This window comes from Lytechinus variegatus, chromosome 1 (assembly GCF_018143015.1).
Source record: "Lytechinus variegatus isolate NC3 chromosome 1, Lvar_3.0, whole genome shotgun sequence".
In the NCBI taxonomy this organism is placed as follows: domain Eukaryota; kingdom Metazoa; phylum Echinodermata; class Echinoidea; order Temnopleuroida; family Toxopneustidae; genus Lytechinus; species Lytechinus variegatus.
The window spans coordinates 53,720,278-53,742,624 of record NC_054740.1 but is presented as its reverse complement, the minus strand read 5'-3'; the positions used below and the strand labels follow the sequence as shown (position 1 = coordinate 53,742,624).

The 22,347-nt window shown below is 37.5% G+C and overlaps 1 protein-coding gene across 4 annotated transcripts in view; it reads left to right on the top strand.

Moving 5' to 3' along the window:
• LOC121416796 (serine/arginine repetitive matrix protein 1-like) overlaps window positions 1-20,405 on the top strand; it is a 28,992-nt gene extending 8,587 nt beyond the window's left edge. Inside the window, exons 1-7 of one of the 4 annotated variants that reach the window (XM_041610288.1) lie at window positions 738-760; window positions 3,990-4,130; window positions 4,468-4,482; window positions 13,027-14,431; window positions 14,912-15,217; window positions 16,995-17,042; window positions 19,854-20,405. In XM_041610288.1, the coding sequence (XP_041466222.1) occupies window positions 753-760; window positions 3,990-4,130; window positions 4,468-4,482; window positions 13,027-14,431; window positions 14,912-15,217; window positions 16,995-17,042; window positions 19,854-19,874 (1,944 nt within the window). In that variant the 5' untranslated portion in view covers window positions 738-752 and the 3' untranslated portion in view covers window positions 19,875-20,405. Of the gene's footprint in view, window positions 1-737; window positions 761-3,974; window positions 4,131-4,467; window positions 4,483-13,026; window positions 14,432-14,911; window positions 15,218-16,994; window positions 17,043-19,853 lie in introns of those variants that run through there. The other 3 variants (XM_041610309.1, XM_041610316.1, XM_041610298.1) reach the window with 3 other exon arrangements.
• The last annotated feature ends 1,942 nt before the right edge of the window (window positions 20,406-22,347 follow it).

Genomic DNA, 22,347 nt, shown 5'->3' with positions numbered 1-22,347 from the left:
AAATGAGGTTATTTTGATCGTGATATAGACGGTCAGACCTACATACGCGTTTTACTGTTATTACTGGCGGCGTGTGGCGGTATCCACAGATAGGTGTTCTGGATATAACCACACGCGTGTGGCTGGATGGTAAAGACACACGCGTGTGGCTGTATACACTGCCTACTTTGTTAAGGGGTGCATTTTCAGAATATGGAAATTACGTGTTTAGGGTGCTTTTCGAGACCCCATGGTCGCGCATGGTATCCACTCGTGAATGGAAGTGTCCCCCCGGGCCTTGTTCTCAGTTATATCTCCACGTGTGGCAAAATAAGGGTGGCAATGTTTGGCTTATTTTTTCTTTGGGGCAAATGCTTGATTTTTTTTACACTGTTTCCATTACACCTATTATTCATACAACTTGGCTCTTATTTAAATTTGATTCTTTAAATCATTTTTTTCTTAAGAATAGAGATAAAAAATGAAAATTTTCTTGCCATATTACTTTCCACCAATAGAGGGCGTACACAAATATATGCCCAAAATTCAAGTTTTTGAGCGCTCTGGTGAATGAAAAAATTATTCCCAAGTTACTAATGAAAAATAAATTGCAACTGTATGGAAATTAGTAATTTTGGTCACAAAAGTGATATTTTAATGATTTTTTTAAAGTGTGTGCTCTGTACAACATTGGCATACCATAGTCCTACCTCTAGATTCCCCACATGCAGGCAGGGTGGTAGCAGTGAACAAGTGGGCCTGTTGGCTGTTGCATGACGAGGTGAGCGATACGTAGGAACGTCCTAGCTTGGACCATTCTTCCGAGATAAGGAAGAATTGGCGACAAATCAGCGCATTCTGTTTCATGAAGGCAATTTTGTCTCCCAAGTCCTCGACATCGTTTGATATCGATAGTATCAGAAAATTATTTAGTCTTCATCATCACAGAGATGCCTAACCCAAGGAACTCCCTTGTTTTGTGACCAAAACTCCCGCCGGGAGTTTTGGTCACAAAACAAGGTTATGCTATAACCTTGTTCTCTGTTACTCCTCCCTGTGTGGTGAAATAAGATTGGCAATGTTTGGCATATTTTCTCTTTTTCTTTGGGACAAATGCTTGATTTTTTGACACTGTCATGTTCCATTACAGCTACGGTATTCATCATATAACTTGGCTCTTAAGTAAATTTGATACTTTAAATTAATATTTATTTATTAAAAACAGAGATTGAAAAACTACAATTGTCTTGCCATATTATTAGTTTCCACCAATAAAGGGCGTACACAAAAATATGCCCAAAATTCAATTTTTCGAGCACTCTGGTGAATACAAAAATTTCCACCAAGATAGTAATGAAAAATAAATTGCAACTGTACGGAAGTTAGTATTTTTGGTCAAAAAAGTGATATTTTAATGTTTTTTTTAAATTGTGTGCTGTGTACAGCATTGGCATACCATAGTCCTACCTCTAGATTCCCCACAGGCAGGATGGTAATGAACCCTTGGGTGGCCCCAGGCATGCCATGGACATGGTCGTCATGCTTCCTAGGGCTGGGCTGTGCTGGGCACCGGCAGAGCCCACACCAGCTTCAGGCGGTATTGACTTTGCTATTCCAATGACGTCCATTCATGAATTTAACACCAGATCTAGACCTACAGTGTACATGTAGATTCTGTCAATTTGTATATGTGCGCTCTTGTTTTGACTTAATAATATAACTTGTGTACAGCAAGTGAACGAAGCTGAGACTTGAGGTGAAAGTGGAATCTAGAACTGTAGAACTAGTCCAGATCTATGACTATGAGTATGAACCAGACCGTGCCAAGCGCCTGTTTCATGACGAGATGAGTGATACGCAGGAACGCACATGATGTCCTACGACCATTTTTCCAAGATGGAAAGATTGGCAACAAATCAGCGCTTTCCGTTTCACGAAGGCAATTTTGTCTTCCAAGTCCACGACATCGTTTGATATCGGTACTAGTATCAGAAAGATATTTAGCCCTCATCATCACTTGATCCTTTTATTTTCGGAATGAGAACTTTTCATAAAATCATATATTTCAATAAATGAAGATAAAATATTTGTTTGTATGTAGAATTGATGTATGGAGCTTACTTTACAGGGTAAAAGAGTAAAACTTCAAAGACTCATAAACATTATTTGGGCCTAGATTACCCCGAAGAAGTTAAAATGGCATTTGTTTTGTTGTGAAATTGATGAGCCCCCATATAAAAATAATTTGGCACCATCCCCGATAAAATGCATCAGAGTGCATAGAAAGACCCCCCAAAAATGTTGAAAGGTGATTATTTGGGCCTAGATTATCCCAAAGAAATTAAAATGACATCTGTTTTGCTGTGAAATTGATGAGCTCCCATATAAAAAATAATTTGGCACCATCCCAGATAAAATGCATCAGAGTGCAATAGAAAGACCTCCCCCAAGAAAATGTTGAAAGGTGATTGTTTGGGCCTAGATTACCCTGAAGAAGTTAAAATGACATCCGTTTTGCTGTGAAATTGATGAGCCCCCATATAAAAAATGATTTGGCGCCATCCCAGATAAAATGCATCAGAGTGCAATAGAAAGACCCCCCAAAATGTTGAATGGTGATATGTCATTGTGGCCTGCTGTAAACGCATTTTCTCTCAATGCCGACGATGGCGGGCGGTGTGCAAAGATGATCATGCCTATGTAGGACATATCAGGAGGTGTCTTTCCAAGGACCATTCTTCGTATCGCCCAAATCGGCTTCGTCAAAGAGTTGAGCGATATCTCGTTCTTACGCAGAGCGATTTTGCCAAAGACCATTTCATGCAAATGGCCCCAGGTGTCCAAGCGGCAAGCGGCAGCCCAAGAAGAAAGGCCATAGTTTCTAGACTAAATACTAAGTATGACCTATCATAATCATGTCATTCTAACTAAAGTTCTAACGACTTATTGACAAACTTATCAAAATATGGAATAAAGCAATAGAGAAAAATTTGAACACCATTTGATTTTTTTGGTGGGCATATTGAGGTGCTAGTATAGAGTGATGAACAAGCCAAGATGCTAATAATTCTTGTTGGTCTGGAGGGTGGAAAGGGGTTTTTCTTTTGGGGTATATAAGTAGTGGACAGGGGATTTGAAATGTCTGAGGGAGGATAGAGCGAAAAGAGAAAAGTAGGTACGCAAAAATAATGAAAAATCTTTGGGGGCATATTATTAAGGTGTTAGTACAAAGTGACAAAAATTGTAAAATTTTGATATTTTTGGCTGACCAAAAGAAACATATATTTCACTCTTAGAATTTACCAGAGTAGCCTAAAATAGATATTCAAGTTGGGACCATCATAGCCGATATGGTAACCTCCAAAAGCACTGACATACTTAAAGCAAAACTAAACAAGCAAAACCTGCAACAAAGCAAAACAAAGTAATAATACTCCCACTCTTGTCAGCCCTGAGTTACCCTTCCTGGTAGAGGACTTCAGGGAATGGAACTACAAGGGACATGGCATGTTGATCCATGGGAAATTTATAATTAAGAGTGTGTATTCCAGTGTGCAATGAGCATCACATGTACCCCTGTACTTATATTTAGAGACTCTGATATCAGGGAAAATGTTTCTACTAAAGGGAAAGCGGCCTTATAATGAACACACAAGTATTCTTATTGTAATGTGATTAGACGTCTTGAGTGTTGATCTAGTTTTAATCAAGATACACATCTATAGCCTGTTATGTGCCCAATTCTATACAGCAATGGTTATTGCACATGAATGTAGTTTTGAATGAAAAATTTATTGTGCTCATGAGTTTTTTTGTTTCCATGCAGTAAGTATACAAGTTGGTGCCTAGATAGGCATATTCTCATGTACCTGGTCAGTTTTCCCATATGTCTGCATCTTATGGCTTGGCCACCCAGCATACATGTGAGAACAATAACCAAAACATGTCACTTGATTTTGATGTAAAATAATTGGTGAAAAATCTTTGAATCTCAGCTCTGTTCATCTCAGGTGCCTAGAGGACTACAGTCTAACTGATCAAAAGTTGGATTATAGAGTAAAGGATCTAAACGGATCAACCATGCCGCAAGACGGGAGATACAGACGCAGGTCCCGATCGAGATCCAGGAATAAGCGAAGTAGAAGACGAAGGTGAGTCACCTTGTAGCAGTATGAATTGTCTTTCAAAACAATGAAGCCCTATTGAACGTACTGTATAAACTGTAATTAAGCTCTAATTTGTTCCTAAGGGGCTTTAAAACAAACCGTTTGTTGAGGATCTTCATCAGGCCTAACTGGACATGAATTTCAATGCATGGTGTTACTGAATGACTCTTGTTTCATTTATTAAAGCAAACTCATTATGACATGTGGTGGGTAAAAAGTTGGCCCTCTATGAAAAAAGGCAAGTGTAGATTTTTTAGAAATTTGTTAAAGGAATTTTCAACCTATTCTGTTATTTATAAAAAGTTTTTTGACTTTTTCGCAGACATGGATCATCAAAGTAAGTACACTGGGAGGTCTGAAGATGATTTTGTAATATGAGGAACAACGTCCCCTCTTCCAAGAATGTGTTTTTGCTGGGGGAAAAATGGAAATGGCGGAGGATGAGAAAAAAAAGGGGATGCAATGTGCTCTTGAGCTGAAATTCATTGCCGAGGAGCAGAGAAATTGACCTGTTGGATGCCTTTCATCTCATAAAAGAAATAAGGAAGAGTGGTTGGATGGAGGGAAGGAGGAAGCAGTGTAGTATTCTGATCCTGATTAAGATGTTGGCCCTGAAGCGATCCACGAGATGTTCTGATGGTTGATTGATGTCTTTGAAAGTCTTTGAAGATATGTTGCATGTCCTGGTCATTGTTGACCTTCAGCCTTCCTGTGCAATGGCTCGCATGAACCTTCACTTGGGCTGACCCATAGCACTCCCAGCAACTGTTTGTGTCACCCTTTTAAAATAAACTATTAAGTAACCATTTTTTCTGACAGTAATTTTTTTAAAAGGAATAATATTTGCTGAAATTGATGAATGTACTGATCCACCAAATCTTACATTGCTCTAAATGCAAAAAATTCTGTGCTGCCATGTGTGATTCAAACATCTTCAAATATCTGTCTACTTACTGAGATGATCATGGTATCAGAGCTTTGTGAACCATGAATGCAGTGTTTGATATCATCTGTATGGAGCCTTTAAAGTGCCATCGACTTGATGAGATTCTTTATTTTGCCATGTCGACATAATAACCTTATGTCGACATGGTGAGATACGTTATCTTGTCAAGTCGACTTCTAAAAGGTTATATGTTGACATGGTGTGATACGTTATCTTGCCAAGTTGACTTATAAAAAGTTATGTCAACTTGGCGAGATATTTGGACTCTCGCCAGGCCTTGGACACTTCATATCTTGCCATGTCGACATTAATGTTTTATAAGTCGACTTGGCAAGATAAAATATCTCGCTATGTTGACATATAACATCTTATAAGTCAACTTGGCAAGATAACGTATCTTGCTATGTCGACATACAACTTTTTATAAGTTGACTTGGCGAGATAACGTATCTCACCATGTCTACATGGCAAGATAAAGTATCTCGCCAAATCGATAAGTCGATGGCACTTTAAAGGCTCTTAATACATCTGGCATTATTTATCACTTTCAAAAAATGAATTTAAAATTTTAAATTTTAATATATATTTTGAAAATTCCCAAAGAAAAGGAATGTTGCCATTTTTTAAAAAGTACATGAAAGTTTCTTGTAAATTTTTCTAATTTTGTTACCTTTTTGACAAATTTCAAACTTCATCATAATTACTTCATTGTTAAAGCTATTTGATCATGAACTTACTCTTACAAACAGCTAATTCATAGAAAGCTCACATGTTGAGTTTGTGTTGCAAGTAAAACATTAAAAAATTTCCAGGTTGGAGGGAAAATTGGTCAGTTACAAATAACTTACAAATTTCATGTCCTGAGACAATCCATGCCCCTTTTTTTTTATTCCACTTTGATTGGGTGATTGTACAATAAGGAAGGATTTCTTGGGCTAAATCAATAATTGTTCATTGCCATTGCTCAAGCTTGAAGGCCTATCAACCTTGGATGTCACCGTATTACAGTTTCTTTTACTTCTGGAATCTTTATGTGTAAGACTGTTTTGGGCAACAAGAGATGATCCAATTATGATGATGACCACATGGGCCTGAATGATGTCTCAAATGATAATGTTTTGTAATGATTCCAGAATAATGAAACAAATGACTACACAGAAGACGAGGGACAATACTTTCGGAATCTGTTGCAGATGGTGTCTGGAGGAATGATGATCATGTGGTAGTACATTTGTACTAATTGCATTTCATCCCTTGAGGTCGACATGTTCCAGTCATGCATGCAAATGGAAATGTTGAAAATAGGAAGTCTTCAAGAAAGAAATGTTGATTGAAGATTACAGATTTGCCAGTTCTGCAGAAAACTAAATAAGTTGCCATGATAGAAACTGTGTCATAATAGAATTTTCACTGTGTTGTGGTCGTTAACTACCATGACAAGTGAAAATTCTGCTCATTGATTGTCTCTTCCAATGAAAGTTGCTATTCCACCAAGAGTTGCTATCTTGGCATTTTTTATGAAATGGGGTCCTGAGCTGCCCCTTTTGGCCCAACAGATGAACCAATGACGGCTCAATCAGGAAAAAATGGAATTATGATTTGAAGGCGATTACTCAAACCGTACTATTCGATGAGCACCGATGATGTGACTGATGGCACCGACTGTAAAAAGGAAGGGTTATGATAACTTAATCCAGTAAAACCTCAGCACGCAAGGTTTGCATACACTATGATCTGGAAGGAGAACCAAATTGCTCGGTTGTAAATTGTAGTATGTAAACCAAGATAATGAAAAAACAGACCGGACTCTGGAAGTAACCTGTCCAGTCTTCTCTCAAGGGCAGAGATGACTGAGACAAGAGAGAAACTTGGAAGGGCATTGCCAAAGATGAATGAAAGAAAAGAAACCTGGAAAAAGTAAGCCTTTGTCAAGAGTTGCGTCTTGCGGAGGTCGTTGAAAGCGAGGGGAGAAATCTTAAAGCTGAAGCCACAGAGAATGCTGAATGGAATTATAAATGAAGATGTCCAGCAAATAAAAAAACAAATGCTAAGAAGAGTAGGTTGAAAGCCCCCTCAGGGTTCATCTTGTTCTTTTCATTGAATTGAAGAATGTTGAAGGCCACACAGAACAGAAAATGAACCCTATGATGCCACAGGAGAGAATTGAGAGATTCTTGAAGACATCAGTACTTCTCTTCCTTGTACCAAGTGTTGTACAGTATTGGCACATTGACTGGTGGTAATGGCATGGTGCTCTTATTATCATGCAATTAATGGGAGAAGGAGGAAGACTTGTCTAACAAGGCTGAATGTTAAAGGTATTTTTAGGATAATTAATGCTCTTCATCATACATGTTCAGTCTTGGCATTATCTTTGACAATGTCATTGACAGTGTCATCGTCAATGTTGACATCATTGTTATCGGCAATGCATGCGATTCGTGAGGAGTTATTATCATCCACACACTCACAATATTATTCTTGTACATACTGGAGAAGGCAATCATGGTGATGAATCCAAGGTCCCAATGATCGAGTACCAGATAGATGCAGAGCCTGTATGCACGGAAGAGGTCAACACAAACAGGAATTGGCAAGTGTTCTCATGGCTAAGATGAAAGTAAACTTGGTGTTAATGTAGAATCTGAATGTTACAGATGGGTTAGAGATAATGGAATCAATTATAAAGATGACCTGAACAGGATCCAGAATGGCCGAGATGAAAAGATGTAAAGAATTAGCGACTAATGAAATACTAAACCTCTGAAAACGGCAAAAGATCAGATAGAAATGGCAATTTGACTGGAAGAGAAAAACCTAAGCAGTGATTCCAGGTATGGCGGTACCTTATCAGATAAGGTTGAGAACAAGAATGATGTGAATGACGTCTAGGATGGTGTTGGTGCAACCATGAAAATAAAAGATGAATTTGATAAGTCTACAATGGAGGATTGGGGTCCCATTGCACAAAGAGTTGTATTCATATGAAAAAAAAAAAAAAAAATCAAGGACATTGTGATTTCCAACCGATGAAAACATCAAACTATTTCAAAGTCACTTTTTGATAATGATGACAATAGTAAGTATACTTGCTTAATTAGTGCATGTATCAGAGGTCTCTTTGATAATGCCCCAACTTTTCTGCAATACATGTGTATAAAAGAAGATATCACAGAATTTAGGAAAGAACGCAGAATTTTACTACGGTGGAATATTTCATGGTAAAAGAAATTGAATTCCACAAAAATCCTGTAAATTCAAGAAAATCTAAGCAAAATCCATTACAACTAAAACGGGTATCTGTGGGAAATCTATGGATTGAACCTGTTTGCTGTGTTTAGCTTTAGCATGTGTTCTGTAAATTTTGTCTGTATACTGCACTCATGCAGAGGTATTATTTATACATATAAAAAACGTAACATTTTTCTTCGGTTTTCACAATTTAGAATTGATTTACATTTGGTTTGTACATGTCACCAAAGAACACAGAATTTGATGTTGAGAACAACAAGGAACAAAGAATCTGTATTAGTCAGAAAACTTGGGAGGTCCTGATAATGAAGAATAATTTCACAGGCTTAGTGTAGCAGCTGTTATGGGCTCTTTGTATCAAGGAATATATTCTTTCTAGGTGGTTGTTTGATGAAGCTGTTCAGAAGTTACAAGCTATTTGACTGATGATCCTTTCTTTTGAATTACATCAACACCAATGAAAATCTGTTGTACATCATTTAGCCCAAGAAAGGATTACCAGTCACGTCGCATGTAACCTCCAAACAGCTTTATTAAACACCCAGCTGGTCCCCATTTACCTCTTCTAGTTTGGGCTGGATAAATGTCTTGCTGAAGGAAATCAATGCAACTCTTTGTGCAACCGACCCCCAGGGATAGCAACCTCAATCCCCCAAGAAATAAAACCTGACAAAAATGGATCAACTTGATAGAGCAAGGAAGAAGGAACAGAAAAGAAGATGCACTCAATGCATTCTAAACTGGTTTCTGAGAAACTGTTCCCTGAGCAGTTGAAGATGACTTTGGCTTCATACAGTACCAGATGGATGGATGGATGGAAAGATACTCAGTGAATGCCATGAATCCCAAGACAATCAGATTCATGAGGAGTTGGTCATACAAGATGCAGTTAAGGATGAAACTCTGGTTTCCTAGAAACTGTTCTATAAGCAGTTTAAGATGACTTTGGCTGCATACCAGATAGATGGATGGATGGAAAGATGCTAAGTGAATGCCTTGAGACGAATCCAAAGACATCAGGGGCCAGTTTCATAAAAAGTTGTAACAAAGATAACTTTGCCATTATTGTAACTACCACAGAAATCTTGACTCTGATTTGCTGTCAAGCCCTGTTTCTATGGTAGTTGCCATAATGTCAAAGTTACAACAGTTGCAACTCTTTATGAAACAGAACCAAGATTTACGCGGTGATGGTCAAATGAGATGCAGAATGAGACAAACAAAAGAGATGCCAATGGTAGACCATGACTGCAACAAGAAAAGAAAGATAGCTGCAGATTTCCAGAGAGGCAGATGGATGAAAGGGGATAAAGTAAATGCAGATGAGATTAAACTTGAATGGAAGTTGGAAACATGCTAATAGCATAAAAGATGAAATCCATACAGTATGAGAAGTGTACCAAAGCTTAAAAAGAGACGGAGGATGAAAGCAGAAACCACTGATTGTGGAGGAGAAGGAGGGCAGAGAGGCCAGAGAATGCTGTTATTTTAGAGGTTTACCTAACCGACCAATCGGTGCCTGGAGGTTAAATACAAGATGTGCAGATGACCGAATGATTAATAAAACCAAATATAACTTGAGAAATGGATGATGTAAACGTTAAAAAGATGGCTGGTAGACATGGACAAGAAAGGATCACAGAAAGCAGACAGAGAAAGATAGGTGGCAAAGATCAACTGACCAGAGTAAAGGGAAACACTGGATGAATCATATATATAACAACATGAATCAATGATCTGATCAAAGCTGATTAGTACTTCCTTCTGATAATGTGAATGAGGAGAAATCTGCCAAAATATTCCAAATCATTGGAAAACATAACCAGGATACTACAAGGAATGATCCCCAAAAGGCAGTCAGATGTGAATGAATTTCCAGAAGCACAACAAAAGAAAAGGCAGACTTACAATAGTAGATGGAGGTATAAGTGGAGAGGAGCTTCAGAGATGGAAAGAAGGTCGAAGCATATAGGGGCCTTAGTAAAAATGTGAAGATGCTTAATTTACTTGCAACTTATAAATATCACAGGTGCAATAAACATAGTCAGAAGGTGAGTAATCTGTGTACATGCTTGAAATATACTTTCTGCTGTGATGTGCTTCATTTAGTAGAGTACTTGAGTTAGAGCATGCATATATGATTTCCAAGTGTGCCAGTCATCCCAAACTTAGGTTAATTTCAACTTGAATTTAATCCAAAAGCTGAGCTTCAAATATACAGACAGGTTGCAAGTTTGAATTGTCTAGTCACATTTTTTTATGCACTACTCAACAACATAGACTAGTATACAAATGATGAATGTTTATGAGTGCAATGGACAGAATACTTCATGAGGTGAAAGATGAAACGATCCATTCACGAGGCGTAGCTGGGTTGAATGGATCATTTATTTCATCTTTCACTGAATGAAGTATTCTGTCCATTGCACGAATGAAAAGAACATTCATTATTTGGTTTATATGACACCTAAAATTAGATTATTTTTCATATGAAATTTATTAATTTCAATGCAAAATATGCTCTGTCAGTTGATTGTCGCGTAAATACAACATGCGCGCTGCAAACACCTTACTTGTAGTGCCTGCAGCGGTGTGCGTGTGGAATGGACAAATTGTATGGATCCAAAATTGCCCCATGAATGGATAAAAAATTGCATGGTTGATGACGTCATTGTAAAATGGACTGAATGATCGATATCAGACATTCAATCAAATGACAAGGATCTATCTAAGTGTCATATTTCAAAGAATAAGATCTGCACACATAACAAAAAACTTTATAACATTGAAACTGTTTGCAGGGGGTTGTACGGGTTCCCGGGGGGGGGGGGGGGGGGCCACTTCCATTCACGAGTGGATAGCATGTGCGACCGTGGGGTCTCGAAAAGCACCCTAAACATGTATTTTCCACATACTGAAAATGCACCCCTTAACGAGTATTGGTGTGTAAAACCCTACCCTTAACAAGTATTGGAAACAAAACGATACTGTTGGTAAGTATTCCCTGAAATGAACCCCTAAACAAGTACAGCCATATTTTATTGTTATACCATGGGTCCTTCGGTCGTCTCTTACCTTTACACATCATTTAGTTTAGTACGAGTATGACCCCACCTTCCACACCTCGCGCAAATTGACCTCTATACACGTAGTGTTGGGACAGAAAGGACATCCTTTATAAAACATTTGAATTTTGTTTTATCATCCCCACAATTTGACCCTAAGCACGTAACTTTCATAGCCGCTAGGAAAGTTACGTTAGTAGTGAAATAGAAATCCTTTTTTCATTATGTTTGTGTTTTTGACGCCCTTATCACGCCCTTATCACGTTTGCTCAGGCCACAATTGCTCCCGATAGAAAATCTGTACGTTAAGCCAAACATAAAACCTAACCTCCAAAACTAAATAAACAATAATCCTTATCTTTACATTATTCCAAACCAAAAACTCCATTACAATGTTAACTCTATCAGTATGCCCTGTGAGATATCGAAACAGTAGCAATTGTCACAGGAGCAAATGTGGTGTCACCTGTTGTATGTAGGTTAATAAAAGCCACAGAATTCTGGGTAATTTTAGGTTGCGGGTGGGGGAGTTATTGATACAGTACTATACAAACTTGATGACTGGTGCACATGATATCACTTAAAAAGATTTTAGTAATGGTATGGTTTTCATCATGACTTGCCGTTGATTTTATTTTGCTCATTAGTATCCTTATTTTTATTTTGTGTGTGTGTTTGTGTGTGCATGTGTTTCATATGTTCCTTTTACTGGAGTAAATTCATTAAGAAAATTACTGCTTTGTTTATCATGCATGTGAAACTTCAAGGAATGTTGTGTTTCAAAATATTAATTGTTAGTATGAACATGTTAATAATCTTTTACGGTTTGATTCCAAGGGTCATTGATACAAGTATACTTAAGCACAAGAATAGTACCATCACAACTAATACTGTACGTCACTACCACCCCCCCCCCAAAAAAAAAAAAATCAGAGATAAACAACAAAATTTAGTATCATTATTAGCAAGTAATTAGAGAAAGGTCAAACTCATTTGTTTTGATTTTTCTTATAAATTCCTGTGTGGATTCACTTTGTCATAATTCCATTATAAATTATATTTATTCCTCTAACTTTTAAAGAATTTTAGTTTGGTAAGGTACATACAGTTCATGTATGCCAATGCCATCACCTTTTGAAATGATGTCTCTCAAAAAAGTTCCGACCAGAAAATAAATTGATCAAGTGACCATAATACTGCATTATATAAAGTATTTAAAAAAATGTCAATAAAAGAACTGCTTGGAAATATTGCTAAAGGGAGGTCATTGTAATGGTACATTGAAATTCGGATATATTGTCTATCTACAAACAAAATTATATGAGTAATGAGGCTGTACAAATGAGAGATATCCATTGGTAATTTAATCATCAGGAATTAGAGCAAAGCATAAATGTTAAATTCAAGATGGAATATTTATGAACTCAAATGATATTTTGCATGTTTAAATGCTTTTCTTTACTCTGAAGCCTACTTCATCTGTTTTTATTGCATGTAATAGGTACTAATATGATCTTTAAAAACTGGATAGTGTCATACAAACATGTTTTTAATTGATTAGAGACATTCCCTTTAAATTTCCCAATTTAACATCTTGTTTATTTTCTCATCCCTGCAGATCTTCAGGTTCTAGCTACTCAAGATCTAGATCTCGTACACCAGAGCAGCGGTACCGTGATAAGGGCAGATCTTCACGAAGAACCCCACCAAAGTATCGTCGCTCTTCAAAACGGTCCCCTTCACATGAGAAAAGGAGGCCAAGGTATGACCGCCGATCCCGCTCTGAGTCATCATCCCCCAGGCGACGGTCACTCGAAAAGAAAGAATATCTGAATACCTCCAAGGTCCTGACAGGCAACTTCTCCAACATCCCTGGACTTGATTACATAGGCCGAGGAGGAAAAGGTGATAATGAGTCTAATCAGGATCTTGATTTACGTCTCAGAGAACTTGAGACCCAGGGATCTGCTGGGTCATCTCGATCCAGAGCTGCAGAACAATCAAAGAACTCTCAGAGAGACTACTTTGAGTCAAAGAGAGAATCACAAGAAAGTTACAAAGAACGCAGTAGGTCACCGGCTGAGAAGAAGTATGAGTCATCAAGGTACTCCAAGGAAAGAGCTGTGTCTCCAGACAGCGAGAGGTATAGGGAGCAAAAGGATCAGAAACGACCCGATTATGGTATCAGAGTCGAGGTAAAGAGAAAGCCGTCGCCAAAGAGAAGAAAGTTTGATCCCAGCCTGGTGTTCATACCTCGCAGGAAGGATGAAGGTTTGCAGCCGATATTCGATCGCCCAGAAATCATTGTCCGCACTTTGGAGGATGATCCTGAAATGTACCCTGAGAAGTATGAACGCTTTGCTTGTTGGAAGAAGTCTCCTGAGCGAAACCGAAAGAGGAACGACCGGGAGTACAGCAGAGAGAGGGAGGAAAGACCAAGGAAGCAGAACAGACATCACAAAGATAGCAGGAGGTCTCCCAGTCCAGATCCTCAGCAGCCAAGGCAGGCAACTGTCATGATGAAGCCATTCACTGTTTATGAGAAATACGAACAATCCTTGCGGAATAAACCTGCACCTACTCCTGCAACACAGGAAGTGGATAACTACTTGCAGCGCTCCCAGGACTTTGGTCTATCCCAGAGCTCTCTCCCTCTGTCCGGGTCTACCAGCTTGTTTAGTTCTGGCTTGGGACTGGATAACGTCCTTGATGTAGGTAGCGATCTCCGACTTGACCTGGATGTGCGTCGGCAGTTCCTTGTGAGGGAAGCTGAAAAACAGCTGGATTTGCAGCAACTCCAACCCTCCATATCCCCAACCCTAGGCCGGCTGACTGGGTCAGGAATGTCCCTTGATCGAAGAGAAATTGCTTCGTCAGAAAGAAGACCAGTGAGGGAGCGGCTTGGTGATCTGGATAGAGGGGTAATAAAGTTGGACAGTGAAGTACCTGACTTTAGGAAAGAGGTCGAAGAGCTACAAAGACTGGATCCTACTTCTCAGCCAATTAGAGGAAATTTCTTTCAGGTGAGTAACTCCATTTGAGTAGAGCATTGCGCGATAACAAATTTTGTCCTGTTTATTCACATATTATTGATATGAAATATGCGTGATGGACATTTGATAAATGAAATCTCTGCGAACTACAGGTATTTACTTCAGCAGTTCTGACGAAATATTGCAAACATTGTTATTTTATTGCACAATTTACTTTTGTGTTGAGTCTCTACCAAATAATCTTACCTTACCAACATGAATTATATTCAAATTGTTGTCATGTCATATGTGTCTTTGTAAAGCTTTTAACAAGAAAGTTATTTTGTGCCGATATTTTAAAGAATTTGTTGGGTACATGTAAGCTTTTTTTTGTAGCTAAGCAATCCAGAAACTTCTTGCCAGGGTTTGTCTTATGGGCCAATGTATTTCGTCATGTGATTATATGTGTATGTTATGTTTTGCATTTTTTAAATCCTATTTTTAATTGATCTCCACTCTTGAAATATACAGCATGATGATCGTGATCAGCCCTCACTGGCCGAAGAAAAGCGTGGCATAAGGCCGTCACCAAGGGGTCGAGGAGGCTATGTGCCCCGCAGCTCATACCGTGGAGCACGTGGTATCGGCCGAGGTTATCTGGGCCGTAACTTCATCCCAAACTTCAGAGGTTATTCTAGAGGGTTAAACAGGTTTCCTTCTCGTCGAGGAGGATACGGCTCCTCCTGGAAACATGACAAGTTTGAGGACAAGGACAGAGAGAACCGAGATAAGAGAGAGAAGAAAGAAAAGAAATCAAAGTCTTCATCGTCAGATAAGGTTTGTATAGCTGAACTTTGTTATATCATCCATGTCCTGTAATCAAGAAATCACAACTCTGAAACCAGGAATTAATGCTAAAAACTTATGACGTTTGTACAGGTATTTTGTATCGTGAATTTTAACATGTGCTTGATCACGTTTGGAGTTTCACTCTTGTGTCGTTCAGCATAAGGGCCATTCTGGGTCATGTGCGTGACCAAACAGTCAGTCTGAGTTCTCGTTGCTAATGAGCAAATTGGCAAGATTCATCCAAATCCTCTCTTGGCTAAATCCTCCTCCCTGCAAAATCTTGTGATTATTGAGATTTTCTTTCTCAAATGATTTTACCCCTTTTATCTTCAAGTAAAATGGAATATCATAGTATCAAAAGAAAGAGTAAATTGCTCTATTTCTTTTGATTAAAATATGTTGACAAATAAGTAAGATGCCTCAAACTGAATTTTCTTCCTCTGTTTTCTCTTGTAAATTGTGCAGAACTTTTTATTTTGAGCTTAAAATACTATGTATATCATCATAAAGCTGAAAGTGTATACTTTCTCACAATGTCACTTTCAATATGTGGCACCTTTTAATCGGGTCAAGATCTCACTTTTCCCATCAAGATACAACACAAAATTTCTGAGTAGCATGAAATCCATTGATCTGATTGGCTGAATGAGGCTTCATAACAACAGGCACTGGGAATTTGAGGAGATAACCACATGGGGAGTGTGACCTTGTACAGGCCTGGGGAATGGAATGTTGGAATGTTGATGGGTGTGTGGTCTCCTTGATGAATCAGAGTGCAGTATTCTTGTTTGAAAGCTGCTAAATGTATACTTTGCCTAGGAATAGTGTGATCTTAACCCTCTTAAAAAAAATTCTCCTTTTTAATGTACAACCTATATCATATTAAAGCTTAGATCTTTCGCTTTATTATTATCTAAATATAATTTGGGCTCAAACTGAAATAAAGAGAAAAATAAGAAAAAATTGTGAGGTGAAAATAATTATTTTGTAGCATGTTTTAGATCAAATGTTTCACCTATAGTACACATCGTTTAAATAGATTCCAACACATGACCTGGAAGAATGATTCTTCTTTACAGTGATACCATAATCATGAAATAAATTGATATAAATTTAGAGCAGCAATGGCCGAATAAAAAGAGGTGTTTTGGTTCGCACCCAGCTCATTAAATATGCAGAACCTCTCTAGTCATGTATATCACTTGGATGAAAGAAGCTTCTTTTTGAGCACTTGCCTACTGACTGCAAAATTATGACAAATCTTTATTTAAATTATAAATCTAAAAATCTAAGAGGCTAAGTAATTCAACGTTGTTTGATGTTTAGTCCGCTATCATCTGGAATTGAAAATATTTGTTTCTCTCTCAAATATGCAGGTTCAAAGTCAGAGGTCAAAAGAATTGAGTCATGTGTGTGACTTCACACAAGAGCATGATTTTGACAATTTCACTAGTTATAGATAGATCTCTAAAATTGTGTGATTTATAAACAAAGTCGAGATTTGTCATAATTTTGGTCTTACATGTGACCAAGAATGGCCCACAAGCATGAGAATCGACTTCTAGCCGTGCATGGTCATACAGAATGAAATGTTGCCTTTATAGCTGACTTCTATCTGGATGACTGAAAGCCCTATTCTAATAACGGAAATTTCTACCTTAATAAGGGTGTTGTTAATGACAAAATGGATTTAATGGTAAGTCCCTATAGTGGTTTGGCTATATTGACACAGAGATCTCCATTTGACTTTTGATTATGCATGTAGAAAAAGACCAAGAAGTCATCAAAGAAGACTCCAGAAAGATCCAAGTCTGTAAGTGGCAGTCCTATTTCTGTTTTGTTGCATGCTTATCAATAATAGGAAAAATACCTTAGGCAATTTTGAAGGATCATACTGGCAAATGAAGAAACAAATCAAAAGAAATAGTGCAAACTCGTATGGTAATTCTTATGGGGGATGGGGGAGTTGGGTTACTGTAATACTTTTACGGTGTGTATCAATAAAACTAGACTTTTGAAGATCACAGTCATAGCACACTACTTATCTTCATTTATATTACCCCATGCCAATATAGAGATCAATTAGGAAAATAATACCAAAGGGTTAAGGTCATCTTGCACTTCTATATTTTAAGAGCCCTATTAATTTGAAATTTGGAGAAAAAACAAACAATTCACTTAATTGTTATAGCTTATCAATTGCTGCAGATTTAAATAAAAAGGTTGAGGAAGGTAGCCGTTGAAAATTAAAACAAGTGGAATGCCTCTGGCCGTCTCACCTGCATCACGCGGTTCAATATAGCAGCAGTGCTGACTTTGAATACTACTCTAACTCGCACAAGATGTTCAGTGATACATGGTTACTCTTATGTCCACTTTTTATGAACTAGACCAATAAACTTACAGAGCTATGATGGTTATTCAACAAAAAACCCCAACATGGCCAAAGTTCATTGACCTTACATGACCTTTGACCTTAATCATGTGACCTGAAACTTGAACAGGATGTTCAGTGATACTTGATTACTCTTATGTACAAGTTTCATGAATCAGATCCATAAACTTTCAAAGTTATGATGGTAATCAACAGATACACCCGATTCGGCCAAAGTTCATTGACCTTTGACCTTGGTCATGTGACCTGAAACGCGCACAGAATGTTCAGTGATACTTGATTACTCTAATGTCCAAGTTTAATTAATTAACTAGACCAATAAACTTGCAAAGTTATGATGGTAATTCAACAGATACCCCCGATTCGGCCAAAGTTCATTGACCCTAAATGACCTTTGACCTTAATCATGAGACCTGAAACTTGCACAAAATTTTCAGTGATGCTTGATTACTATTATGTCCAAGTTTCATGAATCAGATCTATAAACTTTCAAAGTTATGATGGGAATTCAACAGATATCCCCAATTCGGCCAAAGTTCATTGACCCTAAATGACCTTTGACCTTGGTCATGTGACGTAAAACTCATGCAGGATGTTCAGTGATACTTGATTAACCTTATGTCCAAGTTTCATTAACTAGGTCCATATATTTTCTAAGTTATGATGACATTTCAAAAACTTAACCTCAGGTTAAGATTTCGATGTTGAATCCTCCAACATGGTCTAAGTTCATTGACCCTAAATGACCTTTGACCTTGGTCATGTGACATGAAACTCTAATAGGATGTTCAGTAATACTTGATTAACCTTATGGCCAAGTTTTATTAACTAGGTCCATATACTTTCTAAGTTATGACGTCATTTCAAAAACTTAACCTCAGGTTAAGATTTGATGTTGACGCCGCCGCCGTCGGAAAAGCGGCGCCTATAGTCTCACTTTGCTTCGCAGGTGAGACAAAAAACTGTTTCTCCATTGCAGTTTGTGATTGTAGTCTTTCTTTATCAGACCCTGTACAGTCGGGAGACCTTAAATGGCTAAGAAATGTCTCATTTGAATACTTGCTAATTGTTTTGCGTAAGAGTCTTCTTAAAATTGCATCATCACACTCTGTAATTAAACTGATACTGAATATTTGATATTGTGCCATATCTGTAAATAAATGTCATTCTTGGCAGAAGAAAACAGGCAAATTCTATAAAGTTCTAAGGTGACAACGACAACATACAGCTTCTTTTACAGTCCACGGGGACCCAGGATTTGGCCGGATGAATTCCTGTTTAAGCTCCAATCACACTTATTCCGAATCAAGCAAAATTGGCCGGAATGAAAGGACTATTGTTCGACCACCAGTTGGTCATTTAAATCTACTTCAAACACCGTTCAAAAATACCCCTCGAATGCACTCAGAAAGCAGTCAGAATATTTGGAATGTCCAAGAATGTAGCACAAAAATCAATCTGACTCCATTGCGATTCATTTTGATTAGTGTCTGGTCAATTTACTGAATTTCAACTCCAGTTTGGTGAATTCATAAGTTCCAAAAATTTCTAGATTTTTTAAATATTTTTTTTGTTCCAGCCTCTTCTTGATTCCTGCTGATTCCCAATAAGTGTAATGGAGGCTTTAGATTGGTTCAGAGTTGTTTAGAACCAGACCAATTGAAACCTTTAGCCACCATTAACCAAATCATGCAAAATTTGGTGTGCAGTGGTTTTTCATCATGCTCTATTCAAATATGGTCAGAAAAACTGTTGAAATACTAAAACAGAAACTTGATGAAATCACACTTCTGTACTCTATACGTAATCGTAGATCTTTGCATTTTTTTTGGCGACATACATGTTATGCTGCAGTCGGAGGTCACATGGTAAGGTCAAAGGTCATTTTCAGGTCAACATGAAAGTTTATGTGCAAGGCTCTTATGACAAGTGTTATTCCATCCCAGTCATTTCACAATGAAGTTTTGATATAATTCTCTTGCATGCCCTCGCAAATCATGATATTTCTGGTTATTTTCATAAGTGGGCGAGACACAAAATTGCTTTTGCCTTGTTTGATACATTTTATGCAAAGTGAACTTATCTAATTGCATGTTATTGGGTGTGTTTGATTGTAGTATTTCAGTCTTTTCGTCTTCTTTTAATTGGTTTAGTATACATCTATGCCATCTTCCTCTTTAATATATCCTTTCATTTTAAATCCTTTTCTCTTCTCACTCACACACACAGAAAAGAGAAAGCAAGAAGTGACTTCAGAGCTCGAGCAACCGGCAGTTTTATAAACTCGTGAGAGATGTGAACCACTCATCAAGCTTGTGAGAAATGGATTTACATCTTGTTATCACTTCAAAAATGGAAGATTATCAAATTACATTTGTACATGTATTAAAAGAAGTTGACATTAGTATACATAAGCATCTCCTGATGCATTTCAGGCTGTTTCTCAGAGTTAGGTGTGACTTTAAGGTATTTGGTAGTGCAAAGGTACCAAGAATCCCACCATCCCATCCCTCCGTTCCTTTGGTAAGGCGTTAATCTACACCCCCCCCCCCCCCTCCACCCAGGTGTGATGAATGGGTACATGTTAGGAATTCCTTGAATACTCAAGCACCTGATCGGGGTAGCCTTGCTAAAGCTGGGCTACTCGTATGCAGCATTTTCAAACATTGCATTAAGCGCCATATAAATGTTGCATAATTAAATCGGTTTTGTTGTTTTCTCATTGATATGCATTAGACACCACATAAAACTTTGAATGTTGTGTGCTACTGTAAGTCACACTTAAAGGTAATTGCTAGTTTTGGTAACGATATCAAAATGAGTTCGTACAGAATCCAATGAAATGACCACTAAAGTGTCTGTTTGTATAAATAAAACGCATGTGCCAAAGGATTCTGGAAGAAATTGTGTAATTGCTGAAAAATCAGCAAATAAGCACAGGATTCGGGTAGGGCGTCGGGCCCGACGCCCTGAGCAATAATTATACATTGTCCCACGTAAGCTTATCTGTGTTGGGGATTTTCGGTGTGAACATTTTTCAGCGTAGATTTCAAGATTTCACAAAGTCCAGTTAATGTAACTGTACCAGATCTAGATCCTCGATGATATACTTGCAATTAAGCCTTGTTTTACAGACTTTCTCATGAAATCAGTGTTAACTGCAACTACTGGAATTTCTCTTTAACTCAGACAATTGCCACGGTAAGATATCATTCAGCCTGAAGTTTGCATATATCTTGTCAAAAAGAATAGAAGGGAAATTGAATCACATCGATTGTTATGAACATTAATTCCTTGAACACAAAGGAGATCAATTTTGTCTATTTCTTAAAGTGAATAATTGGATAAAATGCTTCTCAACCAGGTTTATATTAAGGAGGTACACTCTGTGGTCCGACTGCCTTTTTCTTTGGTCTTGTGATTTACACAAGGCCACTCAATGTATTTTCTGTGCTGCAGTACTTCCCGATAAATCCAATCTTGTGAATTCAACAAAGAATGATTTTGGCAAGTTGGGCCATTCTGTACAAAAATACTTTATCTTGGGAGTGTTTCATGAAACAAATATGGATTTTCACTGACAAATCTGCTCTGAGCCAATCAGAAGCAAGGATTTCAATAGCTTATAACTTTAGGTCAATTAAATTCTCAGACTATTAGTTTCATGAAATGCGCCCCATATCTGAAGATGCTCCTTAAGGAGTCGATATATTTCAATACTTGTTTACTTTAAAATACACCCTGCATATTCATGACTTCAGATTTGCTTTCATTTGTAACAGTGGCCATATTCAGATATACATTTTTCTTGACACTTGGCAATTGGTTCTTTACAATTATAAATCAGATTGTCTTGTGCCAAATGTTAACTTCTAGTTCTTTAGTTAAAAGGGAAGTTCACCCTGAAGAAAAGTTTGTTGTAAGAAATAGCAGATAAAATATGTAGAAAATATTGGCGAATGTTTGAGGAAAATCTGTTAAAGAGTTATGAGGATTTTAGATTTGTGACGTCATACACTAGCAGCTGCCCCATATGTTGTATAATATAAAATGCATGAATTTCACTTTTTTGATGGTTTCTGATGACTTATTTTTGTTTTCTTTTTACGGTCGAGTGTGAAATGATTTGTCTATTAATATACAAAAGGTACAGTAAAAATCATTTTCAATTTTCTGAGAAATTTCATTGATTTTTTTAACCATTCGCTGTGTAGGAATGCTGCTCACATATGACGTCACAAATCAAATAATTGAAAGTATAATAACTTTTTAATTTTTTGATGGATTTTTCTCAAAGCTTTGTCAATATTTTTTATTAATTTTTTCTGCTATTTTTGAAATAACTTCTTGCCAGGATGAACTTCCCCTTTAAGGGGACATTTAAGTTGAGAGAAAAATTTGAATACCCCCCCACCTGTATCTTAATAGGACCCATGTACGATCAATGCTTGTTTTTTTTTCACACACATTTGATCAGCATAAGATTGAATATATGTCACAGAGCACTGGTCATCTTCATTTTCTTGTATGTATAATACACAGTTCAATTCACTATAATTTTGCTGCATGTTTTTATGTGTTGTATGTTATTCATGTATTCTTCTATAGGGCCTAATAAGGTCCTGTCATTTTTGTTGTTTTTAAAGAAAAAAAAATTTACTGTTGAATGCTCTTTGATGCTTCTACGTTTCTTGTCTGATAACCAACTGTAGCATGGCTGATA